Source organism: Apaloderma vittatum, unplaced genomic scaffold (genome assembly GCF_000703405.1).
Source record: "Apaloderma vittatum isolate BGI_N311 unplaced genomic scaffold, ASM70340v1 scaffold20786, whole genome shotgun sequence".
Lineage (NCBI taxonomy): Eukaryota > Metazoa > Chordata > Aves > Trogoniformes > Trogonidae > Apaloderma > Apaloderma vittatum.
In genome coordinates, this window is record NW_009723599.1 from 926 (window position 1) to 19660 (window position 18735).

The 18735-nt window shown below is 39.9% G+C and overlaps 1 protein-coding gene across 1 annotated transcript; it reads right to left on the reverse strand.

Moving 5' to 3' along the window:
* Positions 1–225: 225 nt before the first annotated feature.
* On the reverse strand, positions 226–17626 carry USP6NL (USP6 N-terminal like; the record flags this gene model as incomplete). Its single annotated transcript, XM_009872186.1, has 4 exons — positions 226–1784; positions 14731–14883; positions 17374–17473; positions 17561–17626. Coding segments are annotated over 4 exons (1761 nt in total), but the record flags the coding sequence as incomplete, so codon positions are not given.
* Positions 17627–18735: the final 1109 nt, after the last annotated feature.

Below are 18735 nucleotides of genomic sequence, written 5' to 3' on the forward strand. Positions count from 1 at the left end.
CATTAACAACGTCAGTCAAAACAAAACTTGTAAATGTGTTACAGGTTTTAGGCAGAAAGCTTGTAACACAAGTTAATTAAATGTAAGGAACGATGACAGTGTTAACCACATCGCATATATCATCTTATTGCTATGTCTATGTAGGGTCACCTTCAATAGCTTCAACGCAATTCTAAGAACTCAATTAGCCTTCAAGGAAAGTCTGAAACATCTCTGAAATAGTGTTGTTATTTTTGAGACTCATGTGAAGTGTCCACATTTCACAGAAGAATTGAGGTGGACTACTACTAACGCAGTAAAGTTCAGCTGGTTTTGCTATTTCAGTTAACTACAGATGGATTCTCAGAGAAGCACGGATTCATGCATAGACAACCCGTCGTTTCTATTTCGATACTGTTGGGCTTGAGCTGAAGGGCTTGAGTAGTGGTACTGTGGTGAACCATGCTCTTCAAAGGTTGGTGAAGTCCTGTATCTTACTGGACTGTCCACAGAAACAGCAGGAAGACTGTGGTCTTGAAAAGGTGGTGACTGAAAATGCTGGTATTTCTGGAAATTATCCAAGTGGCCTTTGTTAACGTCTTGGCTCCAGGGCTGCCTGTAGGGTTCGTGTCTGTAAATATACGCAGCATCTGGCCACTTCCTATCTTCTGGTAAATAATCCACAGGAGGGATTATGAATTTGACACCCAGGGGTGACCTTGAGTTGCTGGTATAAGCATTGACGGGGGCTACTTCAATCTGACCAGGGGCTGGTGAAAGAGGATTTTGGCGACTGGCAGGATAGGAATTCACTTGTAGTTTATCTGGAGAATAATCTACTGAAATAAAAGACCCATATGGTCTACCAGAAGGGCTGGTTCGATTCCCATAATAATGCAGAGGTACAGAACTTGTATTGCCTATACTGGAAACATGCTTTGGAGAATTTCCATGGAAAATAGGTGGATTACTGTAACATGGCAGTGGCTGTTTTACATTCAGTCCATGAGGTGGCCCATCAGTCTGTGATGAATATTTTGGAGATCTGGGTTGTGAAGTGAAGGTGTAATTATTGGGTATTTTTAATGGAGTTTGCATTTTTTCAGTTTGCTTTCTTGGACTATTAGAGTATGTCACGTGCCTAGGGCTCTGTGGATGAGCTCTCTCAAGCATCTCTTCAACAAGATTCTCATTCTCATTCTCAACTTCTGGAACATTGTCATACTGAGACGCATTAGACCCTCGCTTACCCTCATCAGCATCCAAAACCCTCATCTTTTGCTTTACATTCAAAGACTGTGTTTCTCCAGGACTTGGTGGCGGGCCTGAAACTGAATGGTTCGTTTGCTTTCCTTTCACCTCTGCAGTAAGTTGCATTGTCTTTTCAATTATTTTTATATCAGACGGTTTATTCCACTTAGGAACAAATTCCCTTCTTGTATTTGAAGTAGCATTCGAATTCTGATTAGCAGCTGCATTATTATACTGTCTTGAGTTGTCTTGCTCTGTTGGCTGAGGCTTTCTTCTGGTATCTACCTCGGTTTTAGGCATGCTACTTTGTGTCTCTATTGGTCGAGTCTTCTGCTGTTTTAAGGAAGGTTTCTTCTCCACCGAATTAATTCTTTTTCGGTTATTTGGTGAACTTTCTGGTTCTTCTCCTGCAGAAGATCTTCTCTCTGTCCTTCTTGTTACTTGTGTACCAGTGCTGTTCTGTCCATTAAGCATTGGAGTGGAGTTAACCAGAGCAGGCTGAGGTTCTGATGGAATTTGCCCCAATGGCTTCTTTGGAAACTCATCTTCTTTACCTAAAACGAGAGCGGTGATAACATAAATTCACCTTTGTACAGAAGTCATCTTTGATCTGTTAGTCACGCAAGCAAAACCAGCCATGAACTCTATTACCTGGGCCTCTCTCTGGGCCACCATTCTGCTAAACATCCCAAAGGCTTTTCTGTATACTGACATCACACTAAGGTTGTGTTTAGGCTCTCACCTCAACCAGTTCCTCTAGTCTTCCTTTCTACAGCTGATGCAATCTTGCCAGTCTTTTGCTCATCATGACACTGCTGCACAAAACCTTTTCCTAGATGACATTTTGGTTACAGTGCCTACTCCATATGTTTCCCTCCTCACACTGTCTCTGTCACATTGGGTAAACTACTTTCTCCACTTGAAAAATCCTTCCCAATATCCCTCTCCCAATCTACTGCCTTTCATCCATTCATCTTTTAAGGTTCACCTCTGCAAAGCTATACTATCGGCTCCTCACTCACATGTACAAGCTGCCTCTCAGATGTCTTTGAACTTTCTCTGACTACTTTTTTTGGGCATAGCACTTCATTAACATCTGCACAGTTAAGTCCTTGTTCCCCCTCAATCCCTGCCTAGAGATTTCATCCTCAGTATTAAAAAGGCTTATGCAGAAACATATTTTTTTTTAGTTCAGTTTTTATCCATTACAGAACAAATGAAGTAGTTAATCTTAATGCTTGCAACGTCATGATTTCAAGAGAGTGTTCAATGGATGAGTGTTGCTGAACACAAGGACATCATTTACAGAAATAGGATATAACTGCAAAGTTCTCCCAGACTGGAGCTCAACACATCGCAACCTCCAGTGGTAAACACCAGTTATGCAGGGACCCAGAACAATCCACATTGCCACTACAGAAAGAATAAAGAAGTGTTTCATTGCTTGACACTGCTCACAGAACAATTTACATCAAATTTTCCACTGCAGTCTTTCTGCTTAGTGGTCAACACTCTTCATACTCTCAGCCAAAGTCTTTAATCATATCTACTTGCTTATAACTTATTTAATTGTGTAATATATTACTTTCCCATTATAAGCAGAAAAGGTCACACATTTCTCATTAAATGTATTAATCTAAATGTAATTTATTTGATGTTCAGTACTTCCTCCAAAATAAAAAAACCTTTTAAATTCAGCATAACAAAACAAACCTTGCTCACTCTGCATCTATTTATTAAGCAAAAGCTGTTGTAAGGGGGAGAAAAAAAAGAAAAAATAAGAAGAAATGGCTACCTTTGCTTAAATGTTATCCAAAATCAGAATCAGAGAATATTAGGGGTTGGAAAGGACTGTGAAAGATCACCTAGTCCAGCTGCCCTGCCAGAGCAGGACCACGCAGGGCAGGTTGCACAGGAACGCATCCAGGTGGGTTTTGAATGTCTCCAGAGAAGGAGACTCCACAGAGAAGGAGACTCCTCTGGGCAGCCTGTGCCAGGGCTCTGTCACCCTCATAGTGAAAAAGTTTTTCCCAATGCCTTTGTGGAACCTCCTGTGTTCCAGCTTGTACTTGTTGCTCCAATTTATATAATGGCTATCAGTAAAATATTTTGCTTTATCCCTGCTTCTTCCTACAAAAGAACTGTAGAATCTTTCTTCTTCAACAAAGGTCAGATAGGTAGCACCTCACTCTTTCTAGGTACTTGTAATTAAAATTCCTTTTATGTGTCTCTATGGGTTCACAGGAGCAAATACATGCAAATGCCTCTACCCCTGACACGAGTAGTGTGGTTAGAAATGAGTTATGTTCATTTTTACAGTCAATAGTACGAGTTCAATCTTTGATGGCTGGTTCATGATAGAGACATAGAGAGGAAAGCCAGGAGCCAAGGTCAGTATTATTTATTATAACAGCATAACAAACTACCACCACGGATCAGTTGCTATATAAACTAAATGAAAACTTACAGTTTGTGCCAGCTAGGACATAGCAGGAGGACAGCAGAGAAGAATACAATGATGCCAGGTGTCATGACAAGATAACTAAATAAAAAGTATTTGGCAGAAACAGCCTGGTTTTGCCAAGCAATTAAACGAGCCTCTTCTTGATTTTCAACGTCTTCATACGAAGTCAAAGGTCTTATGGAAAACTACCCTTCCCTTTAGAAATACGTAACTTCAGAAATCTCAGTTTACCTATAATGAACACAGCCTAGCCAGGCTTTCTGTAGAAAAACTCTCCACTCTCATTATCCCCTAACTACCCCCTGCTCAGCTCTGATCTTACAATCATTTAGATACACAAATCTATGTTCTTACACTGAAGGCACTCACTGTCTACCTTCCTACGACTTGGCAAAGGAAGATGCTCGTGCTGAGCCCTCTCTTCAATTACTTGTACCCAGAGGGGACATTCCACGTGTTAAATCCCCTTAGACAAACCCGGCACACTGTACTCCGTGATGGAGAACACCTACACAAATGGTTGCAAGACTGTGTAGCAGATTATACAGTGGGGCAGGGACTCAGCACCAGGCTCCAATGAGCAGCTCTTGGAATAAATAAGTCTTGTGGTTTGTTCTCTCTTGCTGTGGGGCCTCCACTACTCACAAATCAGGCTAAAATCTGGAGTGTGGATTTGTAGGCTTGCGCTCCCCGTGAGCATCACTGGAAGAACAGATGAGGGGACACAGGAACGAGTTGCACAGATGCTGTAAACAGATGATTTAACAGCTCTGCAATACACTGTCTGCTGCAGCGGCCTCTTCAAAATTGTTCTTTAACCTTTATGAACAGGAGTGCACTTTCGGAACTTGCTTCAATTTGGCAAAAGGTATTTGCACCACTTAATTCCATTTGCATCCTCAAACACAGTATTAAGCAAAGCTGAAGGTCTTGTCTTCCAAATAAAAGGGATTTTTTCCCATAATAATAATCCTGATACTGGAACTATGTATTGCAGTGCTTTCATTCTTACTAATTTTGAATATTAAAATAGCATGAAGTCTAAATTAAGAAACAATGCTCAAAGTACATAGCAAAAGCTTGTCATCTAAACTATATAGAATAGTCTTTATAGGCTGCTAATCCATTTTTTAACCTCCAGGTGATCCACAGTAGTTATGGAACAGCACAAGAAAATGGCTCCTTTGGTATTTGTAAATTATTTGGTTTCTGTCCTTGCATGCTGCAGATTTTTTCAGAAAATGATTTATTTTCTTCATGCTTGAAATTAACTATTCAAGCCTTATATATAGAAAACTGAAGACAAGTTCCTCTTCCTTCTCTAGTAAAAAGGCATTAAAAGCATGAACTGATTGATTTCCTTTCTTCCAGCTTTTACTCTAAGAAATGCCCACGGAGCACTACGAGACACATTGGAATATACTTGGTTGTACTATAAAGGTTGGTCTTGTGTGAGTTTTTTGGGCTTTAATTTCACACACTTAAGGTTTCTTAAATACCATTAAGCTCTAATAAAACCCAAGTGAGAATACTGCAGACATTTTTACTGAATTCTATCTAGGCTGCTTTGAAGATTACTTTCTGTCATCTTTCCTTCACATTTCAGGGTAAAAGAACAGACTACAACCAGGCATATGACGGCTGCGCTGTCTAGATGATGTAAGCTGTAACATGAATTGCAGCTGTAAAAATGAATACCGAAAAAGTCTTACCATGTCTGTTGTAAAACTGTTAAAACTCAATGTTAACTCATGTGCTGGGTAACAAAGCAAAGCATTCCAAGAAAACAGCTCATTTAGAAGAAAACCTCTGCGTTCTAACAGCATGATGCTGTGTTTATAGGCTGGTAATACCAAAGCTGAGTGCTTTCAGGAAAAACAACAACATGGAATGATGAGGATATGTGGAAGTAGCGTCAGTGGGGGAAAGAAGAAATACAGATTCAAATCTTAGCCACAGGGCTTCCATAGAATTTGGTTTAACTTGACCTCAGACAGAAACAACTGACACATCTTGCTTAACCACATCTGTACATGAAACTTTAAGAAAGGTCAAGCTGCTAAGTGTACTCAATTTAGTAATCAAAACTAGGAAGCACAGCCCTTGCTCTGGTTCAAAAATGTTTGAGCTCTCATCACCTCCGGCCATAAAAAACTCTGGAAGGACCTATGATGTTGAGGCAGAAAGGGATCCTGCAAATCTCTCACCTTCTAAAGGAAAAATGAATGGATTTAAACTGCAAAATGGATATTTAATTCTAATTTAAGTATACAGATCATGCATATGTATACATTAATATATAAAGTTTCTAGTGGAACTACCAAGTATTTTGAAAGCTCCTGAAGTTCAAAAGAAGTCCACAAAACTAGACAAGTAGAGGATAACTGCATCTATCACCATGCACATTAATACAAGACATTCCCCAAATGCACAAAATAGCATGCAAACTACATCTGTGAATGCCTTAAGCCGTCCACTGTCAGCAAGAATAGCAAGAAAACCATGATGCTGCATGCTGGCAAGAAAGAAAAAAGGTAATAAAAGCAAAATACTGAGGAAAAGAAACCACAATGAAAGAGCAAACAGAAAAAACCAAGTCACCACAAACATCTCTATATACGAATAACCAGTCAGAGAAGCATGCAAAAGCACCAGTTCTTCTTACAATCTGTAAATCTACCAATTTTCCACTCCAAATCTGCCTAAAGCCTCAGAGGTGGCTCTTAACCATCATCTTTACTACTTGAGCTAAGCTCACTGTTCAAATTCCTCATATCTGAGCACGCAGAAATTTTATTTGGATGCTTCATGGACATTTAATTGAATATGTGTTTGTGCTGTTCATCCAAAGACCTACCTGTCTGACCAAGGGAGAGAGAAACTTCTGAATTCTGCAAGAAGTATTTCTGGGACAAGTGCTTTTTGATACAAAATATGATGTTTACACATACGGTTTAAAAGCATTTTAAAACTAGAAGTTAAAACAAAGCTGTCCAGTTCAGCTGTGATTATTTTGGCAGCGACCTCTACAATCATTGATAGTCTTCTGAAGTGAAGCAGGCAATCAGATTTTGCAGAACTGGGTAACTCTTCCTCCTTGTCTCCTTCTCTTCCTTCAACAGAAAATGTTCCTAGACAGAGTTTACTTACTGGCTTTTCCCAAAAACAAACATAATAGCTTATACCACAACTTAAAGAGCCAGGACTACAGGATTTTCTATTTTTCCTTTAAAAGAAAGGTAGTGATTTAGTTGGCTTGTATGCAGTACAGCATAAAATAACCAAAAATCAAAGAAAACAGGGTGAAAAAAACGCAAGGAAGGAGAGAAATTGAAGTAGAGGGAGACAATTTAAGCAAAACAAGAACAATCAGGTGCTTGTTTGCGGCTGGTAAACATATTACCTGACATGAAGCAGAGCAAAGCAAATATGAGTCGATCTGACTGTTCCCCAAAAGATAAGAAATACAAGTCCTATTAAAGAAGTTTTAGTCTACCCACTTCTTCCTGCTCTAACAAGTCTTGGTCACCACCCAGTGGAAGTCGATCTCAACTACAGGACTTTTACAGATAATTGCTTCAGGAGGCACTAACAGCCTCGTGCGCTGAACAGCAGACATATAATTGGAGTAAAGTGCTTTAAGTGCTCTCTCCGGTGAATAACAGTCTACTCCTTAATTTTGGCACCAGAACGCATGCACTTTGACTGTTCTAACACAATTTTCAAGGATGGTAATGGTCATAAAAACAACTCTTAAAATGACATCTTGATATTTTGTGTTTATTTTCCATCAGTGACATTCCATCTTGCTTCCTCAGCTTACAAGTCCAAGAGAATTTTCAAGAAATTTAAGTGTCTGCACACGAAGCTCTAGCTGCTGTCTGGAAGTCAGCCTTGGCTCCTCCTCATTTATATGCCATCACTGGCAAAGGAGTTACTAAAATGAAATCTTGCGTGACAACCTGAAAGTAGAACAAAATATCGAGTTTGCCTTTCTGCTGCTATATCCCTTTTGTAAGTGACAGTAAGGAAAACTTACTTTACAAGCATCTGTATTTAGATAAGACAATAGAAATGTTAACTAACTTGGTCATCAACCAGAAGAGGTAAGTGGCCAACTGTATGTCTGTAAGTTGCCTTTTGCAAAAAAAAATTAAAAAAAAAATTTAAAAAATCTAATCTAAACCACTGTGCTTTACATCCCTATTTCCCCATTTCTTCCAGAAAATATGCTTTCATGAAAAGTCAGTTTAAAATAGGGTTATGAGCAATGGCCAACATAACTATCTATTTTTTAAAAGCATGCAAGTTTTAAACAGTAAGGATTTTTAACTGATTGCAATGCCAATGTCTTACACTGCCGAAAATAATATGCTACTTATATTAGTATAATTTCATATATTATTTTCCTTCATAAAATTGTAAAGTAGTTGTGTCACACAAGAAACAATGCAGGAGAATTAGTTTAGTTGCTTCAAATATGAAGTGCATTGTATGAAATAGCTACTTGTGTATTCTTCAAGCACAAGTGAAAAATCCAAAATTCCTCTGAAACAAAACACAACCAAAAGAGAGATATCATCAGAGATAGGAAAAATCGAGCTGACTTACACATTTCTATTGTTTGACTGTCAAAAGACGTGCTAACAGCAGAGTAGACATTATTTAATAGATTATCAGCCTAGTACACACTTCTGCACTGTCACTGATGACTATTTAAAATACGTATTAAAATAAAAGACATTGATAATAAACTTAATAAATTGTAAGATTAAAGATAAAGAGCAGGTAAACATTTTAAAAAATTATGGCAAATACAAGATTCAAGCTTTGCTACTTTTTCCTGAATACAGAAAAGTCCGGGAGAACTAGAAGAACTGAGTCAGAGTTCAAAGCTGGTGTTACCGTGTGCAGGTACAGGTAAGAAGATCACAAGGACAAGGGCAGATACCAAATTTGCCAATACTGCTTTAAAATTAAGGTACAAGACCTTGATCTCCGATTTAAGGCCTTCTCAGCTGCTGTAAGATCTATTAAACTCGTGGTCATAAAAAAAAATAAAATAAATCCAACCCAGGACCACTCTGCTCTCCCTTTTCAGGACACTTTATATTAACTGAAACTGTCTCAAGAGAAATCCTGAGAGCCTTCAGCCTTGAGGGCTGTCCTGTCTTGTTTATGAAGCACTGGATTAATCAACTATTTTCAGCCACAAATTTTTATGCAGAATATGGAACTTTCACTGGTAAGCACTTCTTGTTTCTTAAAGTTAGACACTATAAAAATATTTATGTATTCATACAGAAATATTGTTTATTAAGCACTGCCTTATTTATGTAATCCTACAGGAAAATTTATAGCAAAGCCTGAAATTCTATCTTCCTATCTATATTCTATAACAGAATATAGAATATTCTATATTCTATAATTCTATATTCCCATCTTGTAAGTATTTAGAGGATTTTGCTGCTGCTTTAAAGAGCCTAGGAAAGAAGTTGCATCAAGAAGTTTTGGACATCAATGGTGCACACCAAAAAAATTCCTTTCTGTATGCTCTAGACATCATCCTTGAATGAAAAAAGAGATTGTCTGCTCTGCATCAAATCTGGCTCCTTGGGAAGAGGGAAACAGGAGTTACAAAATGTAGATGAGCATGAAGAAATGCTACAAAATGTAGATGAACATGAGGAAGAAATTCTTCACAGAAAGAGTGGTCAGACACTGGAACAGACTGCCTAGGGAGGGGGTTGAGTCGCCATCCCTGGATGTGTTCAAATGTTGCTTAGATGTGGTGTTGGGTGATATGGTTTAGGGGTGACCTTGTAGTGTAGGGTCAATGGTTGGACTTGATGATCCCAAGGGTCTTTTCCAACCTGAATTGTTCTATGATTCTATGCCGTTCAAGAACCTACCATGGTGCGGACACCCTCCCCAATGTTCCAGGCAATCCAGAAAATACCAGTTGCCTTTCCTACAACATTTGCTTGAAGGATATGTCTGAGAAGTCCCTTAAAGGGCAGTTTCTACCATCTGCCTGTCAGAGCACACCTCTCGGAGGGCTTGAAAACCAAGCAGCTTTCCAGGAAGAAGCGAGCTTATCCGTACAGCCCAGTGTCCCCGGAGTCACTGGAAGAGGGACGCTCATCGGGGGTTTGAGGACTGCGCTGCCGTTGCAAGCCGTCCTTTCGGAAGGCTGTGCTTGGGAAGAGCAGGCTGTGCTAGACTGGCCAGCAGTCAGACGAGCAATTAGCACAACGAGGAATGAAAATCCACCGTCTGCTTTATGCAAAACAGCCCTGGTATTGGCAAAAGCACGACACTGACATCCGAAATTAGCACGATCCCCTTAATGTTCATGTTCTGGCTGAGCATTTTAAGGGATTTATCAGAGAGAAAGTGTTAAAGTCCCTTCCACTCTCTCTGCTCTGAAGGGAACAAGGAGCTCCTTAATTCAGGAGGAAGCAAGCCAGAGAAAGCTCCATCAGACATAAGCAGACATTCACTTTAAAGTAATGTAAAAGTTATTATCTCTTTTAATATCCTACTGCAGCCTATCCTACGAGGGCAGGAAAATCTATATAGTCTAACAAAGGATGCCAGATGGAAAATTCCACTGAGCTTAATTAGCTCACTGCTATTCCTGGATGACTGATACTGATGCAACTGTAAGATGGAACTTTTTTTTTCTTTTTCTTAACGTGCATTTTTACTTTAGTTCTTAAAGGTGTAACTGTACAAGAGAGGAAGCTGTGCTTTGATTTCAGCTGAGAACACTAAAATAAACACTATTTTCTCAGGCTACAGTTGAATGAACACTCTGGTATTTTTTGTGTGTATTACACATAATAGCTTAGTTATTACATATAATAATTTAGTAATTTTTACATATAGTCAGAAGAAAAAAGTAAAAAGAGATTGAAGATTGTTAAGAGTCAGAAAGATATGTGTACTGGATTTTCATGGCAAGGTTTTGGCAGCAGGGGGGCTACAGGGGTGGCTTCTGTGAGAAGCTGCTAGAAAATTCCCCCATGTTCGATAGAGCCAACACCACCAGCTCCAAGACAGACCCATCGCGGGGCAAGGCTGACCCCGTCAGCGATGGTGCTGGTGCCTCTGGGATAATGTATCCAAGAATGGGGGAAAAAAACAACTGTGCAGCAGCACTCAGAAGAGAGTAGTGAGAATACGTGAGAGAAACAACCCTGCAGACACCAAAGGTCAGTGAAGAAGAAAGGACAAGACGTGTTCCAGGCGCTGGAGCAGAGGTTCCCCCACAGCCCGTGGTGGAGCCCATGGGCAGACAGGGTGTCCCCTGGCACCCATGGCGGTTAACAGTGGAGCAGGTGTTCACCTGCAGCCCGTGGAGGACCCCACGCTGGAGAAGGTAGATGCCCCCAAAGGCGGCTGTGACCCCGGGGGAAGGCTGCACCAGAGCAGGCTCCTAGCAGGGCCTGTGGACCCACGGATACAAGGAGCCCTCCCCAGAGTAGGTTTGCTGGCAGGACTGAGACCCCATGGGGGACCCAAGGTGGAGCAGTCTGGTCCTGAGGGACTGCACCCCATGGAAAGGACTCACACTGGGACAGTTCATGAAGAATTGTCTCCCTGAGAGGGATCTCGCACTGGAGCTGCGGAAGAGGGTGAAGAGTCCTCCCCCTGTGGAAGAAGGAGCTGCGGAGAAAACGTGTGATAACTGACCACAACCTCCATTCCCCACCCCCTGCACCAGCCAGGGGGAAGACGTGGAGAAACTGGGAGCGAAGTTGAGCCCAGAAAGAAGGGAGGGGTGGGAGGAAGGTGTTTTTAAGATTTGGGCTTATTTCTCATTACCCTACTCTGCTTTGATTGGTAGTAAGTTAAACTAATTTCCCCGGGATGAGCCTGCTTTGCCTGTGATGGTAACGGCCGAGTCATGTCCTTGTCCTTATCTCCACCCACGAACCTTTTGTTAAGTTTTCTCTCCCCTGTCCAGCTGAGGAGGGGAGTGGGGATAGAGAAGCTTTGGTGGACACGTGGTGCCCAGCCAGCATCAATCACTACCACGTGTGAGCAAAGCTAAATGTCTAGAGAATGCTGAGAACCTGTAGAAAAACATTATAGCCTGAAGACAGTGATTAGTAAAACCAAAATGAACATCAGTTACAGAAACAAAAAACAAATCAAAGGCTTGTGAACTTCCTATCAAGAACAAATGAGGCAGCCTAACTCAACTACAGATAACAGCAGACAAATCAGCCAGATTCCCAAGGATTAAGATAAAGGTATTTTATACATATTTTGTGAAAGGTACAGTAATGTTCCCCTTTACCCCTGGCAAAAATATACCACACAGAGAGATTTTCCCAGGGTACTTTGAAATGAAAAAGAAAAAAGCTCAGTTCCTCATCCAGCATCAAAAAATACTTCACTTTGGCTTGTCCTTCCTATTTTAATATTAAATCTCTTTCACTTATGTTGAAGAAATAAATAAAAAAAAGGCATTTCATTGTCATTGACATTGCTTTAGCTATCCAAAAGAAAGAATCAATAAGATTCAAAAGAGCAGACCAAATCAGAAGTTACTTTTAAGTGTATAAAGTATGAAACTAAAGAACTTGCATTCCCTTGTCAAACTGCCTTGATGAGAAGGTACACTCACCACCCCTTGCTGTTGGTCTCCACATGAAGATTCCTTGTGTCTCACATTTTCCGCCACTGCATTGCAAGGCGGATGGCTTTGATGTCACCTAAAGGCTCCTTTAAATTTTCTATGAATATCCAGAGTATTTGCAAACAAAATTTTTCTTGAAGGCGTTTTACATTCTTCCAGAAGAGAAGCCTTAAAATACTGAGTTAGGAACAGGCTTTCTGCCTTCAGTTTTTTTTTCATCAAGAAAATCTCCAGTAGATTTTGTTATCTTCTGCAGAAACTCTCAACAAAAGTTACATGTATGTGATTTTCTAGGCTAGAAGATACATTAACTCCATCAGGTAGCAAACAACATTCCCCAGTTCTTCAGTGGGAAGTATTTCAAGTGGAAACTAGAAACTTCTCACTGCTGAAATTTACTTTACCACATCCCTGAAAAACCTATGCATCTAAAAACAATTAAAAGTTTTGGGGGATAAGCCTCTCACTGTTCAAACATAATCGTAGAGAACTCCGTATTTAAAATTTAACAGAAAACATTCCCATGAACCATTTTCCTTTAACATAACGGAGTGGAACCAAGAGCTATGAGGATGATCAAGGGACTTGAACATCTCTCCTGTGAAGAGAGGCTGAGAGAACTGGGGCTGTTTAGCCTTGAAAGGAGATGGCTGAGAGGGGACCTTATTAAAGTGTATAAATATCTGAGGGGTGGGTGTCAAGAGGAAGGGGACAATCTCTTCTCAGTGGTGCCCAGAAACAGAACGATAAGTAATGGGTTTAAGTTAGAACACAAGAAATTCCACCTCAACATGAGGAGAAACTTCTTCCCTGTGAGAGTGACGGAGCCCTGGCACAGGCTGCCCAGAGAGGGTGTGGAGTCTCCTTCTCTGGAGACTTTCAAAACCTGCCTGGACACGTTCCTGTGTGGCTGCCCTGGGGGATCCTGCTCTGACAGGGGGGGTTGGACTAGATGAGCTCTAGAGGTCTCTTCCAACGCTGAACATTCTATGATTCTATCATCCTAAAAGACAAAGTTGCACACTGACATATTTGCTCTCGTCTAACGACCACTACCAAGCATTGGCTACCACAAGCCACCTGACACAGCACACAGCTGAAGAATGGTGCTGAGAAGAGCAACTTGCTCCGAAGAGTAAGTCAAAACTGCAACCCAGCTTGTGGGAAAAAGCCTGGACAGAAGGCAGGATGGGAAGGCTGTGATTAGAACGGGGAAGCAGCAGTGCACACAGTAACATGGGAGAACTGCAGGCACAGAACACAGTCTGTAGGGGAGAAGGACCAAGAAGACTGAGGAGATGAAAAGACAAGGGCTGGAACTAGCCTTAGACCTACTGTGGGTGGGAGGAAGCGTGATAGAAAGATGTTACACAAAGTCAAAAAGAGGGAGAAACACAGGATAAGGGAGCATGAGAAATGGGAAACTGAGAAGAAGCTAAGACGATGGGTAATAAATGTACAGAAAGTGTTGGTACTCCAGAGGGACAGATCTCCGGAAGAACCACACGAGTAGTCCTGAAAATCCCCAATACTGCCTGCAATAAATAAGGTCTACAGAAACAGAAAAGTTAAGTTCATTAATGAATGAGCTTCAGAACAATTATCAGAACAATGCTACATAGGCAACCAACTTCTGATACTTCTTAACTTCTGAAAGCTAACCAGCAACTTAATAAACTTATTTTAAGGTAACTGCTGCCATATTTCAATTTTTTTTCAGATATTCTCACATACTATTTTAAAATTAGCAGGGATAAAGAAAAATGAGTCTGAATAATCACAGGAAAAATAACTAATTAAAAACTGTGAAGCTAGGGATAGAAAAGATAATAGAATCTTAATACAGGATCCTATGCACATTTCATATGTGGTGCCCCATGAAACAACCATCTTTGCTCTGCAACCAAAAAGCACAAACACAAATGCTGGGAAGAAACAAAGAAAATAATCTGGTTAAACACCCGGAATGTCTATCACCTGCACACAATTTAAAACCTACATTTGACTAACAGCAGAAACTATTTCACCTCAAGTTTGTTCCATAGCTAACCAAGCTACAAAACAGTCTAGATTCTCAGACAATGCTGTTGCTTCAAGTAATTCAAAAACTTGATAATCTATAAATCCAAGTTAATAAAATTATTAGAATATTTAGTTAATAAAATTATTAGAACTTGGGATGTTTTAAAGTGCTTTGCTATTATTTTACAACTAGTAAACGAAACACTAAAAGAAAAAAAAAGAGGAAATTCATGAAAAGAAAGCTGTTGATTTTACACTAAAATATTCTAGAGGGAAAAGAGAACGGCATGAATTAACACTCTAAAAATGGACAAAATGTGAACAGCTCCAAATATCTAAATTTGCATATGTACAAGTTTCTTACCAGCGACTGGTAAATCCAGCTTTGCCCGTTTCAATTCTGATATAGAATTTTGGAGCTGGTCTATTACAAAGTCATCTTCATAGAAGAAATCCTTGGCTAAAGACTCCTGCAGAAATTCTACAAGCTCTTCCATTTGCAATTTCATCAGGTGCTCTATATGTAAGAAGAAAATATTCTACATTAAAACATCTAGATTATGAATACTGGAAAATGTACTTCAGACATTAGACGCTTTTGTTTCCATTCTCTACTTAGAACAATGTTTTCCAGGAAGGGGAATCTTCAGAAAACCAACTACAAGTCACCCTCCTTCAGCATTCTTGTCAACAGCTTCAGGTCTTTTTGTGTCAGACTGCATCCTCAACTTCCAAAACACTGCCACAGATCTGTACAACATCCATCATCTCTCTTATTAAGAGCTTTGAAAAGCAGTAAAACATTTTCAAAATTGCTATTTACAGTATTCTCACAAATGAATTAGCTTCCAGTGAAATGATGACGGCAGTTCACACTTCAGAGCCATCGCTTCAGACTCTCTGAAAATTCAGGTACTTTTTGCTACTTCAATCATATTCGGGTTGTGTTTTCAAAGCAGTTTTACGATTAACAGACTCTTTTTCTTTCCCTTTTTACAGAGCAGTAAGGCCATGTTTCCCACACAAATCTGTTTGGCTCACAAGGCTGTAAGTGCATACCTGTGTAGCTTCTTTAAGCATATGTACGCCATCCAAAATTCTAGAATGCCCAGTTTCTATATTGTAACCATAAAAAAGTGGGTTTGTGCAGTAATAAAAATGGTCTTGGCACATATTCCACAATGGCACCTTGACTAGATAGCTCTACCAGCAATGTTTTTAAGGGTAGACAAGAGACTGGAAAACAAATCAATTCTTCTTCTTCCACTTTCTCTGCTGATCCTCTGTTCTCTGTTGCCGTAAGGTATTCGGTGTTTTGATCGCAGATCAAGTTGCTACGTACTTGCTAAGCAAGCAAACCTGCACTCAAGACTTTTTCCTCAGGTCTTCCCATAAAGAGTGGCGAGTTAAAAAACGAAAGAATAATTCAAATAGACATCTATTTGCAAATAAAAATCAGAAACCAAAACGCCAAGTCTAACAATCTGCCTCTAAATGTTTAGCTTTCTTAAGAACAATAATTTAAAAAATAAGCTTTTTCATTTTTCAAAGGTGTTTGTGAAGAAACGAATAAATACATCCCAGTAAGACAGTGAGGTAGTATCACCACGGTTCAAAGAGGGTAAACTAGCAAGCAAATTAAGGCATCAATTCTGCAGGCTCCATGCAGATCTCTGAGTTTACATAGAGTTAATTAAATGACCTGACTAAGAAAGTGAATGTCGCAGAGTAGGGCTGTATCAGACCTGATCTACAAGGTATCAAGTATATTTAGAAGCTCATATGGACCCTGAAAAGCTTTTTGGATCCTTTAGAACTTTGGGTGCTAAAACACTTTGGGGAATCCGGCATAGATGCTCTGGTCAATTCTTCTGTTCAAAATTTAAAATTTGACTTTATCCAAAGGCGAGAGATGGAAAAGAAGAGCATCCAGGCAGAATACAGGAATTCTGCAATTTCATTACACTCTTGGACAAACAATGGTATAAAGAGACATATACTGGTAATTCCTTATTGCTGAGTTGTTTGCTGATAGTGTTTCAGGTCTTTAGTTGCACCCTCTGGATTCTCTGTGCACTTTTTGCATTAATTTAAATCCTGTAGGGGCCACCAAGCCATTTCCAAACCAGGGAACTACAACTTTTTTCTCCTCACTGTTTAATCAGTAATACAGTTCACCTAATGTGGATGTTTAAATAACTTTCTTCATGCAATAAGTATTCTTCTTTGGCAATCACGCTCTACTAGGTTTGGCTGAGACGGAGCTAATTTTCCCCATGGCAGCCCTCCTAGTGCTGTGCTTTGTGTCAGTGGCTAGAAGGGTGCTGGTACCAGCCCAGTGTTTTGGCTACTGCTGATCAGGGCTCCCCAGCTTCAGGGCTGTCTCTCCAACACTCCCCCCTCACCAGTAGGCTGGGGGTGGGCAAAGTCTTAGGAGGGGACACAGCCAGGACAGCTAACCTAAAGTGACCAAAGGGATATTCCATACCACGTGACGTCTGCTCCTCAATAAAAGCCAAGAGAAAGGAGAAGGATGAGGGACATCTATTGCTATGACATTTGTCTTCTGGAGCAATCGCTACGCTTACTGAAGCCCTGCTTCCCAAAAAGTGGCGGGACATCACTGGCTGATGGGAAGTAGAGAACAAATCTGTTTTCCTTTGCTTCAGCATGCAGCCTTTGCTTTTGCTTTATTAAGCTGCCTTTATGTTGATCCACAAGTGTTTTTTTCCATCTTATTTTCTCTCCACCTTGGCCTGCTGCGGAGTAGGAGCGGTAGAGCCGCTTGGTGGGCACCTGGTGTCCAGCCAAGGTCAACCAACCACACACAGACATTAATAAAGCAAAGATATTGATCCTTTTGTGCATAAGAGAACAAAAATACCTCTCGAAAATAGCATACGGCAAATGGGAAATGAGGATTTTCACACAATGTCAAGTTACACAGAATAAGAACAAAAACAAAAGAATCTCTGCTAAGCACTCAAACGTTTGACAAGTTTCTTACTTCTGTGTAGTTTCAGAATTGTGTAAGACATAGCAGTGAGAATCCGCTCTCCTTCAAGTATGTATATATCCCATATCCTGAGGCTTAATGTAAAGGGAGTCTGCAATGACAGAATCAGGCAACACTGTGAAAAGTCTGTCCCAAGTGACAATTAAAAACAGAAATAGAGAAAGAAAAATATACTCACACGATCAAGGAAACACTGGAAAAACCACTTGGTTGTGTAAAAGCTAGTGGACATGTCCTGGGAGTCCTGTAAAAACCACAGAAGTTTAAAAATACACACAAAAATCAATTAATGCCTTGTGCTGCCTATGAAAAAACATTTTCACCTTGAGGCCAATGTACCCAATAGTCACCATAAAGAATTAATTTAACTACATGAAACACTGTTACTTCAGTCCAACAAATAAAATGTTTGTCTTTTATAGTTCTTCTTCATCAACTTGAAGAAACGTTCTTCGAGATGCAAAGGGTATCCACACATCTTACACCTCCAGCTCATTCTTGGGATTAAACTGTCTGCCAAGAAAATATATCAAGATTCTGGGGCAACAGAAGTGCAGGAACTGGGTCCATTTAGTCTTTGATTTCTCTGTAGCAAGGCTGCCAACTCACACCAAAGGCTGAACAGATTTTGTGACAAGAATCCCCATCCTACCAGAAACCACATTAAGCCAATCAAATTCTTCAAACACAGGACCCCAAAATGGCACTCAGACCAACAGGGAATTTTATTCCTTAATTAAGAGGCCTAATTTCCCCTAGATGGTCCATCTACTATGTCATCCCATTCAAAGATGACTAAAGTTTCTCTTTAGTTTTATGGAGGTCTTCAAAGTTCGTTGCCCAGTTAGAGAAGAAGCCAAACTAAAAGCTGACAAGTTAAACTCCGAATTTTAATTCTGCAATAACACCATATTCTATGCTTGCCACATTCAGTTTTTCCAAAAATTTCAAGTATAAAAACAGTGAATCAGCAATGGACTGAAACCCTCTGGTTTAGCTGCAGGCTTTACCTTCACCTTTCGGTGAGTTAAAATGGGCTCATCTTAGTGATAGATTCACAGTAAGAGATGAGGAAAAACAATTCTTAAAGTAATCGAAATAATCTTTATGAGACTTTCATTCTCAGAGTCTTTAAAAAAGTAGATGGAACAAAAACCACCTTATTTTGAGATTTTTATAACCTGTAACAATTAGAATGGCCACCAGCCAACTGAAAGTTAGATATAAAGGATCATGCCTTTCCCTGATAAAAAAAATGATTGCTATTAAATTTTATGACACTAAACTAGTTCACATCAAAAACAGAAGTAAGTTCTGATTCAAAATTGAAAAGAGAAATATATATAATTATAA